Source organism: Mandrillus leucophaeus, unplaced genomic scaffold, assembly GCF_000951045.1.
Source record: "Mandrillus leucophaeus isolate KB7577 unplaced genomic scaffold, Mleu.le_1.0 Scaffold556, whole genome shotgun sequence".
Lineage (NCBI taxonomy): Eukaryota > Metazoa > Chordata > Mammalia > Primates > Cercopithecidae > Mandrillus > Mandrillus leucophaeus.
In genome coordinates, this window is record NW_012105986.1 from 1,128,760 (window position 1) to 1,146,291 (window position 17,532).

General features: G+C 35.2%; 1 protein-coding gene across 5 annotated transcripts in view; it reads left to right on the plus strand.

The window, feature by feature from the left end:
- ATP6V1H (ATPase, H+ transporting, lysosomal 50/57kDa, V1 subunit H) overlaps positions 1-17,532 on the plus strand; it is a 121,714-nt gene that overhangs the window by 65,600 nt on the left and 38,582 nt on the right. For all 5 annotated transcript variants that reach the window (XM_011998110.1, XM_011998112.1, XM_011998114.1 and 2 more), the window contains 2 exons: positions 6,435-6,613; positions 8,867-8,992. In XM_011998110.1, the coding sequence (XP_011853500.1) occupies positions 6,435-6,613; positions 8,867-8,992 (305 nt within the window). The remainder of the gene's footprint in view (positions 1-6,434; positions 6,614-8,866; positions 8,993-17,532) is intronic.

Genomic DNA, 17,532 nt, shown 5'->3' on the forward strand with positions numbered 1-17,532 from the left:
ACTCTGTCGCTGAGGCTGGAGTGCAGTGGTGTGATCTCAGCTTGCTGCAACCTGTACCTCCTGTGTTCAAGCAATTCTCCTGCCTCAGCCTTCCGTGCAGCACCACGCCCGGCTAATTTTTGTATTTTTAGTAGAGATGGGGTTTCACTGTGTTGACCAGGCTGGTCTAGAACCCCTGACCTCAGGTGATCCACTTACCTTGGCCTCCCAAAGTGCTGGGATTACAGGCATGAGCCATCGCGTTCAGCCGATAATATCTTAAAGATGGAGTTTAATTCTCTGGTCAACAAATACATGTAATGAAATTAACAAAACATATAAACAAAAGAGCTTTGATATGTTTCTAAAGTTAGAAGAGAGGGTAATAGGAAAAGTAACTGGAAAAGACCATAGAAAGTTTAGTAGAAAAATAAGTGAAATCTCACAAAAGGGAAGGAAGAGAGGAAGAGTTTTGTAAGAGTAAGAGGTTAACAGATTTACGCCTCCCCATAGTTGAAGGTCTCAGAAAATAATTTGTTTAGAAAGAAATAACAGGTGTTCTGAAAGAGAATAGTTTGTAGAAGTAGTCATACAAGGAACTGGGGATTAAGAAAAGAATTAAAAATAATCTATCTAGTATGTCCTATTTACTAGGATCTCACATTTTAATAAAGAAGACAAGCATGTAATAATATTAGTGTCATACATCATGATTTCTTCTTTGACTTTGGATTACATAGGAGTGCATTGTTAAATTTCCAAGTAGAAAGTTACTGGTCTTTAGCTTAATTCTATTATGGTTAAGAACATATTCTGTAAGAATTCAATCCTTTGAAATTTGAGACTCATTTTATGGCTTGTCTTATAGTCTGTCATAGTGGATGTACCAAGTGCACTTAAAAGAATGCATATTTTGCAAGTGGAGTTGTGTTCTGGGTCATTTAGGTCAGGGTGGTTGACAGTGTTATTTAGATCTTCTGTGTACTGATTTTTTTGTTTAGTGGTTCTATCAATTGCTGAGAGAGCTGTTAAAATCTCTAGCTATTATTGTGGATTTGTCTATTTCTTTCTTCAGTTTTGTCAATTTTTGCTTCATGAATTTTGAAGCTCTGTAATTAAAACACGAATGTTACATTTTCCTGGTGAATTGGCCTTTGTATCATTGTGAAATATCCTTCTTTATCACTGGTAATGCTCTTTGTTTACTTTATTTGAAGTTAATATCACACTGCAGCATTCTTACGCTTATGGTTGCATGCTATATCTTTTTCCTTCTTAGTTTCAACTTGCCTGTGTCATATTTAGTTTGTCTCTTTTAGGCAACACATTCTTGGGTCTTACATTTTTATCTATTCAAATAATTTCTGCCTCTTAACTGGAGTATTTAGTTCACTGGCATTTACAATAACTGTTGATATGATTGGATTTAGGCCTACCATTTTACTCTTTGTTTTCTCTTTGCTTATCTGTTTTTTTGTTCTTCTGTCTTCCATTTTTGCTTTCTCTTGGGTTAAGTGCATCCTTTAAAAATTTCATTTTACTTACCGTAATGACCTCCAGTTCTGTCCATGTTGCTGCAGATGAGAGGATTTCATTCTTTTCTATGGCTGAATGATCTTCAGTTGTCGGAGGCTGAGAAGGGTACCGGGATAGGAGGAGATGAAGTGAGATTGGTTAATGGGTACAAAAATACAGTTATATAGAAGAAATAAGACCTAATGTACAATTCAGCAGGTTGATAGTAAACAGTAATCTACTGTATATTTCAGAATAGCTAGAAGATAATAATTTAGATGTTCCCAACATAAAGAAAAGATAAATGTTTAAAGTGGTGGGCATCCCAATTACCTTGATTTGATAATTATAAATTATATATGATTGTATCAAAATGTCACATGTACTCCCCAAATAGGTCCATCTGTTATATATTAATAAATTTAAAAAAATTATCATAACATTTCTTTGGGGTCTTTAACTGTTTCTTTTTGCACTATTTTATTTCTTAGAGGTGATTCTGGAGTCAAAGTCCACATCCTTTCTATTGTACTAGCTTATGGAAAATGTGAGCACTTGTAGTCTTTCATGCTACAGTTGTCATATTACTGTATTTACATGTTATAAGCCCTACAATACAGGGTTTTAACCTGTGCTTTAAGCAATCTCATGTATATTATGGAAGTAAAAAGGGAAAAATAGTGTTTTATATTTATCCAGCTATATATTAATATGATATCTGCAGTTCTTTTTTCTTTTCTGGACACTCAGCTTTCCGCTTGTGGTATCACTTTCCTTTAGCTGCAGAATTTTCTTTAGCCCAGGGATCAGCAAACTTTGGAAGCCTATGGGCCAAATGTGGTCCACCTGTTTTTATAAATAAAGCTTTATTGGAACACTGCTTTGCTCATTTATGTTTTTTAATGACTGCTTTTGCACCGTAATAGTAGAATTGTGCAGTTGTGACAGACTGCAAAGCCTAAAATATTTACTCTTCAGCCTTTCACAGAAAACATTAGCCAATCCCTGCTTTTGGATATCTTCCAGCGTACGTCTGCTGGTGACTGATTATCTCAGTTTTATTATAAAAAATGATTTTATTTTACCTTTATTCTGGAAGGATATTTTTGCTGGATATAGTTCTGTTTTTTTTTTCTTTCAGTACTTTCAAGATATCATTCCACTTTCTTCTGACCTCTCTCCTTTATTTTTCTCTCTCTTTTTTTAATGCTCTCTCTCAGCAGAATTATCTCCATAATTTCTGACGAGAAGTCACCTTTCCTTTGTATTTTTGTTCCCTGTATATAATGTGTTATCTTTTTCTGGTTGCTATGAAAATTTTACTATATTTGGTTTTCTGAAGATTGACTGTGATGTGTCTGGATTTAGTTTTATTTGTATCTACCTTTCCTAGTATTTACTGAACTTACAGATTTGTAGAGTTGTATCTTTTGCTAAAGATGGAAAATTTTGGCCATTATATTTTCAGGTATACATTTGCACCTTTTTAATTGTCCTTGCCTTCTGGCATTCTAATTCCACTTACGTTAGACCTTTTGATATTGCACTGCAAGTCACCGAGCCTTTGTTCACTTTGTTTGTGGGAGGGAATAAACAGTATTTTTTTCTATCTATCTCTGAAATTGAATAATTTCTACTGTTGTGTCTTCATGTTCACTGACTCCTTTGTCATCTCCAGTCTACTTTTAGGCTCATTTGTAAATTTTAAAATTTCAAATCATTTATATTTTTATTTCTAGGATTTCCATTTGGGAATTTAGTGTCTGTGTCTCCACTGAACTTTCTTTTTTTGCTTTTTTATTGGTACCGTTTTTTTCTTTGGTCATAGTCGTAATGTTTACTTTAAATCTTTTTCTGCAAACTCCAATATCTAATTCATCTCAGGGTTGGTCTTTCTCTGACTTTTCTCTTGAGTGTTGGTCACATTTTCCTGTTTCTTCATATGCTTATTAATTTGGGAGTGTATTCTGAATGTTGTAAATCATACATCCTAGAACTGGTTTCTGTTATGTTTCTCCATAGGACATTGAGGTTTTAGCAGGCAGTTAACTTGGCTGGGCTCCAACTCCAAGCTCTCTCTTCCTGTGGTGAGAAGCAGCTTAAATCTTTTTTCAGTTCTTTTAGATGTAGCTGGGCTGCTGGGAGTCTGTCCTTGCATTGCATAGGTCCCTGGTCAGCTAGAGATTTGGGCAGAGTTCATATGCAGAATTTGGGTCTCCTTTATGTTTCTCTCTGATTTCTCCTCTCACTTTCTAGCTGCTATCGTCACTCTGAACTGTCCTCTGTCTCCTTAGGCAGTTGAGGCTGTGGTTTCCGTCTGAGTTTTGCCTGCATTTTTCTGAGTGGAGCCTATCTTCAGGAGGAGAGCCATATATAAAACTAGAATTTTTCCTAGTGTCATTCCTTTCTTTTTTTCATATCTAGACTCCATTCTAGTTTCTGCTACCTTTTGTTCCTTCAGGTAATCTTTTATATTTCATCCAGATTTTATAGTTGGTTTCTATGGAAGGATTGATCCGATAGAAGCCACTTGACCATTCCTGGAAATGGAGTCTCTGGAGTATATTTAAAATTGAACCAGTAAATATACACTTTGTTCAGAATGTTTTACATGAAAGGATAAAACAGTAACATGATAGAAATTCAGAAGTAACCTGATGAAAATATCACAGAATCGTAGTTTTGTTTTTCTGACTGAAGATAACAGTTCAAACTGAACTGTCCTCTCTCTCTGAAATGAATACTTTCTACTTTAATAGCTGGAAGCTTTGTTAACTTCAATAGTCTTGAAGTTTACCAGGGTCACTTTGGTTCTTATATTTTAGTTTTGTCTGTTTGTGAATTATAAACTCAGAATTCTATAGGCAACAAAAATATTCTTTAAACTGTTTGTTGGCTTGACAATGCTATGCCTTTCCTTGGGCTTGGTGTTCACTGGACATCTTGTGTCTGAAAACTTCTCTGACATTGAATTTGGGAAACTTTCAGCCATTATTTCTTCAAATAAAATATCAGCCCCATTCTCTTCCACCTCTCCTTTTGGTATCCCAGTTGCTCATGTTTTGGGTCATTTGATAATATGTAACCGATTACTGAGTCTCTATTCATTTGTTAAAAAAATTTTTTTATCTCTTCATTCTTCTCCTTGGATAATTTTAACTTATTTTCAAGTTCACTTACTCTTTTTCTGTTTTATCTCCACTTGGTTCTTAAGTCCGTCAGCTGATTTTTTGATTTCAGAAATTGTAGTTTTACTTCTAGGATTTCTGTTTCTTTTTAAATAATTTATACCTTTTTTGTTTGAAATTTTTCATGTATTGAAAGCATTTTATTTCATTGAGGATTTTTATAATAATTGCTTTGAAGTCTTTGTTAGTTCTAGTATCTGGTTCATTCTGGAGCTGTATTCAGACAGGATTTGGGTCTCCTTTATTGCTCTTTGTTTTCTGGGGCTCCCCCCAGCCTTACCCCTCAGCGTTCATGTTTTTCCAGCTTCACTTTTCTGGTTCCCCAGGCCAGAAAGACTATTTTTGGCTTTTCTGTGGCTTCTCTGCCACTGTGCCTTAGCTTCAGGATAAAAATTGCAGTGACAGGAATGTACTTGTATTGTTCCTTGACTTCCCTACTGTATGTGAGTATGAACTTCATACCAGAGTCTGTCTGCTTCTATTTACTGTTTTTTTTAAGCAGTTGCCTTTTCAGTCTGTTCAGGTTTTATAGTTGTTTTCTGCCAGAGAGAGGTTGGTTCAGTAGGTTCTTAAATCCATCATATCTGAGTGGACGTTCATGTTTTAGTTTTGAAGTAATTTTAAAAGCAAATTAATTTAGTTACACTGTTGCTGTTACTCTACTCATCTATTCATAATAAGGAGGATTGCAAGTAATTTCTCATATCTATAGATGTAAGCACTGAGGAGGAATATTAGGTTCACAAATATTTTATTATTAAGTATCAACTCTGAGCCGAGCACTTGTGATAGAAAGAAAAATAAGGCAAACTACTCTCAGGGTACTTAAAATCTGGTAGAAACATAAAGGGAAGATTGGTGGGCATTGGTTTCACTGACTTCCGCATGCTAAGCTAAATCACTTTGTGCATTTGTTCAGCCTCATTATTAGGGATAGAACTTACTTGTAAAAAGAAAAAATTCAAATTTTGTTACAATTGGAGTTAATTGTTACTGTTTTTTGTTTGTTTGTTTGTTTTTTAATTTGGCAGGCTTTTTAAACCAGCTTGGTGAAAGTAACTTTTTTGAAAACAGAGGTCTGTCTTGTTGCTTCTTGTTCCAAGAGTTTAGCCTAGTCCTTATTTAGAAACATTGCTTAATTCCATGACAGCTTATTGTTACAAATTTGTGGATTCTTTCGCTGTTTTAAGTACTCTTAAAAATAGAAAATCCTAGAAGAGAACTCAGGAATTTGCCTGAATGTTGCAAAACTTTTCTGATAATTGTTCAAACAAGGGAGTTTTAAAAATTGTTGTCCCTTGTGCACTTACAGTTTTATTACAGACGTGGGAAAATGATGACACACTGGGAACTGGAGAACTTGGCTTGACTGCGAACTTGAAGAAACACTCTTTCTTAGTATCCTGTGTGCTCCAGGTGGGCAACAAACGAGAGCTCACAGCCAGAGCAAGGCCATGAGAAAGGATTCTGGTGGATTTCATTGTAAACGTGTTCAGTGTTGTAGGGCTCATCTGGGTCAATAATTAAAGATGTTTAGTAATCCAGGAAATACAAAAGTGATCAGAAGTAGGCTTCTGATATGGGACAGACACTCAGGAGCGAAGTAAGGATTTGAGATAGAGTCATCCACTTAAAGGTGATAGTTAAACTTGAGAATAGGAGGAGGAGAGAGACTATAAAAGAATGTGCAGAGGTCTGTGAACATCACATGACAAATTATATAGTTTCTCACTATCACTTTGTCTAACCCAGAACTTTTTAGAAAAATCAACTGAAAGAGAAACTCGCCAAGAATATGCCCTGGCTATGATTCAGTGCAAAGTTCTGAAACAGTTGGAGAACTTGGAGCAGCAGAAGTACGATGATGAAGATATCAGCGAAGATATCAAATTTCTTTTGGAAAAACTTGGAGAGAGTGTCCAGGACCTTAGGTGTGTTATTCTTTTTAATTCTCATGTGCTGGATCTGTTGGACTTTGTTCGACTTGCATAGCATTTTAAGAAAACCTGAATTTGTTGTCACCTATACAAATCAAGAGAGTTCACTAAAATACATTGTTTCCTGTGAAGACATTATTCTGACATGGCAACAGTTGGACAGAACTGTGTGTTATCTCTTCTAATTTGGGGAGATTCCCACTGTTTTCTGCTGTCTAAACTCTGACCAGCTTTACTCCCTCAGGATGTGACTCCACCCTGGAGCTCCTTGAGAGTCTTCTCTTAGAGTCTTTTTAAGCAACAACGGTAGTTTGTTAATTAGTGGAGGAGGTTTGCCTGTATATGGAGAAAGTATTTGTTTTCCTGCTTTTTGAAGGACTTTTGTCTCATTTTTTAATATTAAAAGTAATGTAAATAATGTATATACAGGGAAAGAATTAGCCAGTATGGAAGGAACTGCATGCCACTCCCACCATCTTCACTGCCTCGCCTCACTCTCCCTCGGGTCTCTTGTGTTGGCTTCTAAAAAGCCTTCTAGCCCTTCTCTGCCTGCCCCCTACAACCCACAAATGGGGCTCTGCATATTCTTTTGGATCTTGTTCTTTTTCTGTTTCATACATAATATCTTGATCTTTTCCATTAACACTCGTATTCTTTGTTTTTAAAATACCATTGGCACGTTTTTTAAAGGGTTACTCTCTGGAAATAGGTACTTGTCTTGGGTGGACTGGGGTTTGGAGCGAGGCTGATTCTTGGAATTGTTTGGCTACTTTTTCCATGTGTGACCTTGCACAAGCTTCTTGAGTTTTTCAAGTCTGTTTTTCTTTTGGTAAAACAGTAATAAAAATGTTAACCTTGCAGGATTTGTTGTGAGGTTCCGTCTGCTCTGCGAACGCCTTCAGCATAGTATGTGCTCCAGAAATGTATTTACTAGATGATTCAGTGCAGCCATAATCCCAAGGCCCAAAGATTTCCCAGAGGTGGGAGGTGTTATCTGTATCAGTGGTTTGTAATGGATCTTGTGGAGGAAGAAAAATGATTTTTATTATTCTAGAATTTCAAATATTTCAAATATGGATACATTGATTATAATAGGCAGGCCAGGAATAGGCTTCACAGCTATACATTCTGTTACTATGTTTATTAAAAACTGATGACTGATTCTCTGTAATAATCATTTAAGGCCTGTTTTTGTAAAAAATAAGATTAGTGATAGCTTTCTAAATGATTTAATCCATTTTAGCTAATTATTACTGATTTTTTACCTTGAATTTGGTAATTTGAAAAATACTATTTACATAAAGCTAATAGGGTGATGGGCGCAGCTAAAAGAGGCTGGTCTCTGTTTTTGCTATTATAGGATTAGGATACGAATATTAAAAATACTAGTTTACTTCTTGTACTAACTGGCCCTACATTAAAAGTGTTTTACTGCTTTATTCAAATGGTGCCCTCTGATCAATTTATCTAGTACATCTTGGTTATATTGAATTACTATTAGTATTTGAATGGTTACATCTTTTTAAAATTTTTACTTGAGAGAAAGTCCAAGTATGTTCTGACAGTGTGTTTGTCTACTGGCTAACCACATTAAAAATTTTCATACTGTAAAGCTTGGAGTAATCAAGTTACTCTCCAGTGAATGGTTTTTAAATTAAGGTGAATTGCAGTTTGTTATATGTACAGAGGCTTTTGTCTTTAGTCCGTAATGGATTAATTCAATTATTTCTGTCTATACTCTTTGTCATCACATTGTAAAATATTGTGCCAATACGTGTGATTTTGTTTTTGTGATGTATTATTATAGTTTATGATATTTATAGTATAATGGAGTTTATTATGTTAAAGTACTATGCTTTTACGTAACATATTATTTTGCCTATTGGTCTGGGAAATACAGTATTTCAAGTGTCATGGTAGAAATTCTGATAGATCTATCAATTTTTTTCTTATACACATTCATGTATATATTGGAGTAAGGATTTTGAAAGCAAGTGTTGATTTTTATGTCTCATACCCAGCATTCAAATTTGACAGGAGGGTTGGACCTTACTACACTGAATAACATTTCACATGATTTATTAAAGATTATTTAAATTGTTTAAAGTTCGTTTAGTGGTAGTTTGTTAATGTACAAAGGATGGTCAGTTTTTGTAATTAAATAATAAGTGAAGACATTTTATTTTGCTTAATTTTGGAGTAACTGTCAGATTCTTATAAACCTTGAATTCTTTAAACATTTTTTAGTTCATTTGATGAATACAGTTCAGAACTTAAATCTGGAAGGCTGGAATGGAGTCCTGTGCACAAATCTGAGAAATTTTGGAGAGAGAATGCCGTGAGGTTAAATGAGAAGAACTATGAACTCTTGAAGTAAGTTTTTTATTCCACTTTACACTCTTAATATCTGTTATCCCAAATCCTCACCAACACTTGTTTTTGTCACTCTAAATTTTAGATATTCTGTGGTTTTAATTTGTATTTTCTTGCTGACTAATGTGGTTAAATACCTTTTCATATCCATTTGACCATCTGGACATCTTTTCTTGGAGAAGTGCCTGTTCAAGTCTATTTTCTTTCCTTCTACAGGAGTTCTATATGTATTCTGAACATGAGGTTGTTGTCTCATATGTATATTTTCATCACAGCCATTTTGTCCCCACTCTGTCGCATGCCATTTTACTTTTTAATGGTGTCTTGATGAAGAGGTGCTCTAAATTTTGATGTAGCTCAATTCATCAGTCTTTCCCTGTATGGCTAGTGCTTTTCTGTGTCCTGGTTAAGAAGTTTTTGCCTACTCAAGGTCACGAAAATGTCTTTATATGATATCTCCTGGAAACTTTATTGTTTAACTTCTTATAGTTAGATACCCAGTCCATCTGGAGTTGATTTTTGGGTAAGGCATAAAGTAGGGAACAGGATTTATTTTTTTCTTTCCATAGATATTTAATTGAACCAGCTCCATTTGTTGAAAACATTTCCCCCAGTGCTCTCCAGGTTTACTTTTGTCATAATAAGATGACTGATATGTGTAGGTTTGTTTCTTTTTTTAGTGAGATATAGTTTATATAGCATACAATTCATATGTTTAAGCAATAAAATTCAGTGGTTTATAGTATATTCAGATATTTGTACCCATTGCTTCAAAAAGAAACCTCATATCCTTTGGCCATCACCTCTCTATCCACCCATCTACCTAGCCCTAAGTAACCACTGATACCTGGATTTGCCTGTCATAGAAATTTCATGTAAATGGAATCATGTATGTTTTTCATGACCGGCTTCTTTCACGTACTGTAATGTGTTCAGGGTTCATCCATGTTGTGGAATTTATCACTACTTCATTCCTTTTTATGGTTGAATGATTTTCTATTATGTGGATAAGACCACATTTTATTTATGCACTCATCAGTTCATGAACTTTTGGGTTGTTTCCACCTTTTGGTTATTATAAATATTGCCAATAATAGTTGTGATACAAGTTGTGTGGGTATATGTTTTCATTTGTCTTGCTGTTAGATACTTGGGTGTGAAATTGCTGAGTCATATGTTAACTCTGTGATTAACCATTTGAGGAACTGCCAGACTGTTTTCCAAAGTGGCTACACAATTTGCTATTCCCACTAACAGTGAATGAGGGTTCTGATTTCTCCACATCTTTGCCAACATTTGTTATGACCTGACTTTTTGATTCTAGCCACCTAAGTGTGCAGTGATATCTCACTGTGGTATCTATTTGTATTTCCTGATGGCTGATAATGTCAAGCATCTTTTTCATGTGCTTGTGGGCCATTTGTATATCTACTTTGGAGAAATGTCTGTTTAGATGCTTGGCTCATTTTTCAGTTGGGTTGTCTTTTTATTACTTAGTTGTAAGGGTTCTTTATATATTCTGGATACAGGTCCCAGATTCAGATATGTGATTTGTAAATATTTTATCTCATGTTGTGGGTTATCTTATCACTTTCTTGACAGTGTCCTTTTGAAGCACAAAAGTTTTAAAATTTCTATCAAGTCTAATTAATTTTTTCCTTAGTTATTCATGCTTTTGGTGTGTTGCCAAAACTGAGATTATGAAGATTTACTCCCATGTTTTCACAATATTTTTATAGACTTCGCTCTTACATTTGGGTTTTTGATACATTTTGAGTTAATTTTTGTATATGGCATTCCTGTGCACAAATCTGAGAAATTTTGGAGAGAGAATGCCGTGAGGTTAAATGAGAAGAACTATGAACTCTTGAAGTAAGTTTATTATTCCACTTTACACTCTTAATATCTGTTATCCCAAATCCTCACCAACACTTGTTTTTGTCACTCTAAATTTTAGATATTCTGTGGTTTTAATTTGTATTTTCTTGCTGACTAATGTGGTTAAATACCTTTTCATATCCATTTGACCATCTGGACATCTTTTCTTGGAGAAGTGCCTGTTCAAGTCTATTTTCTTTCCTTCTACAGGAGTTCTATATGTATTCTGAACATGAGGTTGTTGTCTCATATGTATATTTTCATCACAGCCATTTTGTCCCCACTCTGTCGCATGCCATTTTACTTTTTAATGGTGTCTTGATGAAGAGGTGCTCTAAATTTTGATGTAGCTCAATTCATCAGTCTTTCCCTGTATGGCTAGTGCTTTTCTGTGTCCTGGTTAAGAAGTTTTTGCCTACTCAAGGTCACGAAAATGTCTTTATATGATATCTCCTGGAAACTTTATTGTTTAACTTCTTATAGTTAGATACCCAGTCCATCTGGAGTTGATTTTTGGGTAAGGCATAAAGTAGGGAACAGGATTTATTTTTTTCTTTCCATAGATATTTAATTGAACCAGCTCCATTTGTTGAAAACATTTCCCCCAGTGCTCTCCAGGTTTACTTTTGTCATAATAAGATGACTGATATGTGTAGGTTTGTTTCTTTTTTTAGTGAGATATAGTTTATATAGCATACAATTCATATGTTTAAGCAATAAAATTCAGTGGTTTATAGTATATTCAGATATTTGTACCCATTGCTTCAAAAAGAAACCTCATATCCTTTGGCCATCACCTCTCTATCCACCCATCTACCTAGCCCTAAGTAACCACTGATACCTGGATTTGCCTGTCATAGAAATTTCATGTAAATGGAATCATGTATGTTTTTCATGACCGGCTTCTTTCACGTACTGTAATGTGTTCAGGGTTCATCCATGTTGTGGAATTTATCACTACTTCATTCCTTTTTATGGTTGAATGATTTTCTATTATGTGGATAAGACCACATTTTATTTATGCACTCATCAGTTCATGAACTTTTGGGTTGTTTCCACCTTTTGGTTATTATAAATATTGCCAATAATAGTTGTGATACAAGTTGTGTGGGTATATGTTTTCATTTGTCTTGCTGTTAGATACTTGGGTGTGAAATTGCTGAGTCATATGTTAACTCTGTGATTAACCATTTGAGGAACTGCCAGACTGTTTTCCAAAGTGGCTACACAATTTGCTATTCCCACTAACAGTGAATGAGGGTTCTGATTTCTCCACATCTTTGCCAACATTTGTTATGACCTGACTTTTTGATTCTAGCCACCTAAGTGTGCAGTGATATCTCACTGTGGTATCTATTTGTATTTCCTGATGGCTGATAATGTCAAGCATCTTTTTCATGTGCTTGTGGGCCATTTGTATATCTACTTTGGAGAAATGTCTGTTTAGATGCTTGGCTCATTTTTCAGTTGGGTTGTCTTTTTATTACTTAGTTGTAAGGGTTCTTTATATATTCTGGATACAGGTCCCAGATTCAGATATGTGATATGTAAATATTTTATCTCATGTTGTGGGTTATCTTATCACTTTCTTGACAGTGTCCTTTTGAAGCACAAAAGTTTTAAAATTTCTATCAAGTCTAATTAATTTTTTCCTTAGTTATTCATGCTTTTGGTGTGTTGCCAAAACTGAGATTATGAAGATTTACTCCCATGTTTTCACAATATTTTTATAGACTTCGCTCTTACATTTGGGTTTTTGATACATTTTGAGTTAATTTTTGTATATGGCATGAAGTAAGGGTCCAACTTCTTTCTTTTGCATGTGGCTATCCAGTTGTCCTAAGTACTATTTGTTGAAAAGACTATTCTTTACTTATTGAATTATCTTGGCATCCTTGTTGAAAATCAGTTGACTATAGACTTGGGTTTATTTCTGGACTCTCTGCTGGTCAATAAGATTACTGTGATAGCAGTACCACACTGTTTTGATTGCTGTTGCTTTATAGTCAGTTTGGAAAACAGGAAGTATGACTTTCTACCTTTTTTCTTTTTATAAGAAAAAGAGTGTATCTTTAATGAGTCTCTAATTGGTAGATATTTTAAATTGTTACTAGAGTTTGCTGTCACACACAGTGTGAGAATTACTAATATATACCTTACTACAACTTTTAAAATAGACTTTAATTTTTAGAACAATTTTAGATTCACAGAAAAATCGAGCAAAAAGTAGAGTGCTTTCATATGCTACCTCTACCTCCACCAACACCGTTTCCTGTTTCTAACGTCCAGTTTTTAGCATTAGTGTGGTACATTTGTTACAATTGATGAACTAATATTGATATGTTATTAACTAAAGTTGATACATAGTTTACGTTAGAATTCACTCTTTGTATTGTATAGTTTCCTCATTCTGAACTTTTCAACTTTGTGTGTAGCTCTGTGGGTTTTGACAAGACTTATCTTTGCTCCAATGAATTGCCCTTGCTCCACTGTCACAAGATCAGTTGACTGTATTTGTGTGGGTCTATTTCTGGGCCCTCTCTTCTGTTTCAGCGATCTATTTGTCTATTCTTTTACCAATACCATATTGTTTTGAGTCCTGTTTTTATAGTAAATCTTGAAGTTGGTAATGTCAGTCCTGTGACTTTGTTGTTCTTTAATATTGTGCTGGCCATTCTGGGTCTTTTGCTTTTCCATAACTTTAGAATATATGGAAACAAACTTTAGTTTGTCAGTATCTACAAAATAACTTGCAAGGATTTTGATTGGGATTACATTGAATCTAGGGAACAATTGGTATCTTGACAGTGTAGAGTCTTTCTACTTGTGAATGTGGAATATCTGTTTATTTCAATTTTCTTTGATTCCTTTCATTTGGCTTTTGTTTTCCTCATATAGATCTTGCACATATTTTGTTACATTTATACCTAAGTATTTCTCTTTCTCTCTTTTTTTTTGATGCTAATGGTCTTGTGTGTGTGTGTGTGTGTGTGTGTGTGTGTGTTGTTGTCCACCCCCCTGCCTCTTTTTTTTTTTTTTTTTTTTGAGACAGAGGCTCACTCTGTTGCCCAGATTGCAATGGCACAATCTCGGCTCACTGCAGCCTCGCCTCCTGGGTTCAAGATTCTCCAGCCTCAGCCTCCTGAGTAGCTGGGATTACAGGAGCGCACCACCATGCCCAGCTCATTGTTGTATTTTTAGTAGAGATGGGTTTCACCATGTTGGCCAGGCCAGTCTCTAACTCCTGACCTCGTGATCTACCCATCTCGGCCTCCCAAAGTCCTGGGATTACAGGCGTGAGCCACCGTGCCTGGCCTTTTCCCCTTTTTTAAGAGGCAGGATCTAGCTCTGTCATCCAGACTGGAGTGAAGTGGTGTGATCATAGCTAACTGTAACGTCAAACTCCTGGGTTCAAGAGATCCTCCCATCTCAACCTCCTGAGCAGCTAGGACTACAGGCACATACCACCATGTCTGGCTATTTTTTTTTTTTTTGTAATTTTTTAAATTTTTGTGGAGATGGGATGTCACTCTGTTGCCCAGATTGGTCTCGAATTCCTGGCCTCAAAGCAATCCTCCCGTCTCTGCTTTTCAAAATGCTAGGATTATAGGCATGAGCCACTATGCTTGGCCTAGTGCTGTGTTTTTAATTTGAAATTCCAATTGTTCAGGGATAGTGTGTAGGGAAACAAGTGAATCATAGATTTACCTCGTATCCTGCGACTTTGCTGTAATTATTTCTTTTATTTTCTTTTTTGTTTTATTACGCTTAATAATACTTCCAATATGATGGTGAATACAGTGATGAGAGGGTACATCCTTGCCTTGCTCCTGATCTTAGGGAGGAAAGCATCTAGTTTCTCATTATTCAGCATGATGTTAACTATAAATTTTTTTTTTGCACACCATCTTTATTTGGTAAAGTTGAGAATGTTTCCCTCTATTCCTAATTTGCTGAGAGTTTTTATCATGAATGGATATTGAATTTGTCAAATAATTTTCCTAACTCTATTGATATGGTTTTTCTTCTTTAGCCTGTTGGTGTGATGGGCTACATTAATTGATTCTCAAATATTACACTAACCTTGCATAGCCGGACTCAATCCTGTGTGGTCATAGTTTAATAATTCATTTTGCATGTTATTAGATTTGATTTGCCAATATTTTTGTTGAGGATTTTTGCATCTGTGTTCATGAGAGATAGTGCTCTGTAAATTTCCTTTCTTGTGATGTCTTTTTCTGATTTTGGGATTATGGTCATGTTGGTCTCATAGAATGATTTAAGAGTTGTTCCCTCTGCTTCTGTTTTCTGGAAGAGACTGTAGAGAATTGGTATTGTTTCCTTCTTAAATGTTTGACGTAATTTACCAGTGAGAACATGTAGGCCTGTTGCTTTCTGTTTTGTAAGGTTAATTACTCATTTCTTTAATAGATACAGGCCTATTCGGTTATCCACTTCTCCTTAGGTGAGCACTGTGAAGGCCACCTAACTTCCATAAGACTAGACTCCTTGGGGTTTTTATTTCTCTAGCTGGTTTTTGTTCAATCTTTAGCAATTAGTCAGTTTCCCTTTAAGTGTTTCTACCAGTTGATAGATCCAACAGCAGTTTCTGCTCCCAATAAGCTTTGATTCTCTGTCACCCATCTCTCTAGCTTCCAGGGAGGTACTTTGTCCTGGGACCTCAGTTCTCTGATGGATCCTGATGGATCTAAGAAGACTTGTTTTGTTCAGCATTTGTTTTTTTTTCCTGCTGTGAAGATCGGAGTGATGATTTCCAAGCTCTTTACATGCTATACCAGAAACTGGAAGAAGTCTGCTCTTTTGTTTCCAAGATGATTTTGGCTATTCTGGGTCCCTTAACATTTCATATGAATTTTAGAATCACCTTGTTAAAATCTACAAAGAACCCAGTTTAGACTCAAATAGGGATTCCATTGAAGCTGTATGTCAGTTTGGGAAGTATTTGGTATTCAGATCCATGAACCTGGGATGTTTTCTGATTTGTTTAGATCATATTTAATTTCTTTCAACAGTGTTTTGTAGATTTCAGAATATAAATTTGGCATGTCTTTTGTTAAATTTATTTCTAAATATTTTGTCCTTTTGATGCTATTGTAAATGAAGTTGTTTTCTTTTTTTTAAATTATTTATTGCAAGTTTATAGAAAAACAATTGAGTTTTGTAGATTGACCTTATAATACCCTTTTCTTTATTGGATTCCTTTGCATTTTCTGTCTGCTGTTGGCCCTCGAATATGCAGGAGTTAGGGATGCCGACCCTCCTTCCCCACAGTCAAAAAGCCACGTATAACTTTTAGCTTCTCCAAAACTTAACTACTAATAACTTCCTGTTGACTAGAAGCCTCACTGATAACAAACAGTTGATTACTACATATTTTGAATGTTACCTGTGTTATATACTGTATTCTTACAATAAACTAGATAAAAAATATTATTAAGAAAATCATAAGAAAGAGAAGATATATTTACCGTCCATTAAGTGGAAGTGGATCATTGTAAAGATCTTCATCCTCCTCATCGTCGTGTTGAGGAGACTGAGAAAGAGAAGATGTTAGTGTTGCTGTTTCAAGGGTGGCAAAGGTGTAAGAAAATCCATGTGTAAGTGGACCTGTGCAGTTCAGACTTGTGCTGTTCAATGATCAACTGTACAAGATTATGTCATCTGTGAATAGAGAGTTTTACTTCTCACTTTTTCAATCTGGGTGCCTTTTATTTCTGTTTTTTGCCCAATTGCTCTGGCTAGAACCTCTCCTATGCAAATGTCTTTATGGATTGTTTGTTCCATTCCATCATCTATTTGTCTGTTCTTACTCCAATACTATGTTATGTTAATTGCCATTCATTATTTTCTGTCTTGGTGTCTGATAGTATGAGCTTACCTGTTCTTCCAAGGTGTCTTGGTGCTTTCTGGACTTCCGCATTTCTGTATGCATTTTAGAATCAGCTTGTCAAACAAATGGTTTGACCGGTATTTTGATTGGGATTGAAGCCATAGTTTATTCCAGGGGAGTTGATATTATTTTAATTTGGAAGGAGGGTCCTCCAATCCATGAACATGGTAGTATATATACTCCCTTCATTTATGTAGGATTTCTGTCGGATAATGTTACTCTCTTGTCCGTTTTTCATTACATTTATTCGTTTGTGTGTGATTTTTTTATAGTGTTCCTATAGATCTTGCATTACAGTTTTTCACCTTCTACCTCAACTTCAATGGAACTTTTTGTGATGATAGAAGTAGTTTATATCTGTTCTGCTCAGTACAATAGTTTGTCACTAAAGAGCACTGGAAATGTTCTTGGTAACTGAGAAACTAAATTTTAACCAATTTAACTTTAAAACAAACCACATGTGGCTAGTGGTTGTCATATGAGGCAGCACAGTTTGAGTCTGGTATCTAAAAATACTGGTATAATTAGTTCTGTGTTGTAAATCAGGTTGCTCCTTGGCTTACCTCCCTGCCAGCTTGGTATTTGGTTTTCTCATATTTAATATTTGTTCTTCTGACTTTCTGCTTCAATATTTTATTGTTTTTGTTTCATTTCCCATTTCGTCCTTCCTTATAGATTTATACTTTTAAGAAATCCTCCTACTGTCATTTAAATGAGGCATCCAGATGGAACATTTTTTAGATCCACCTGT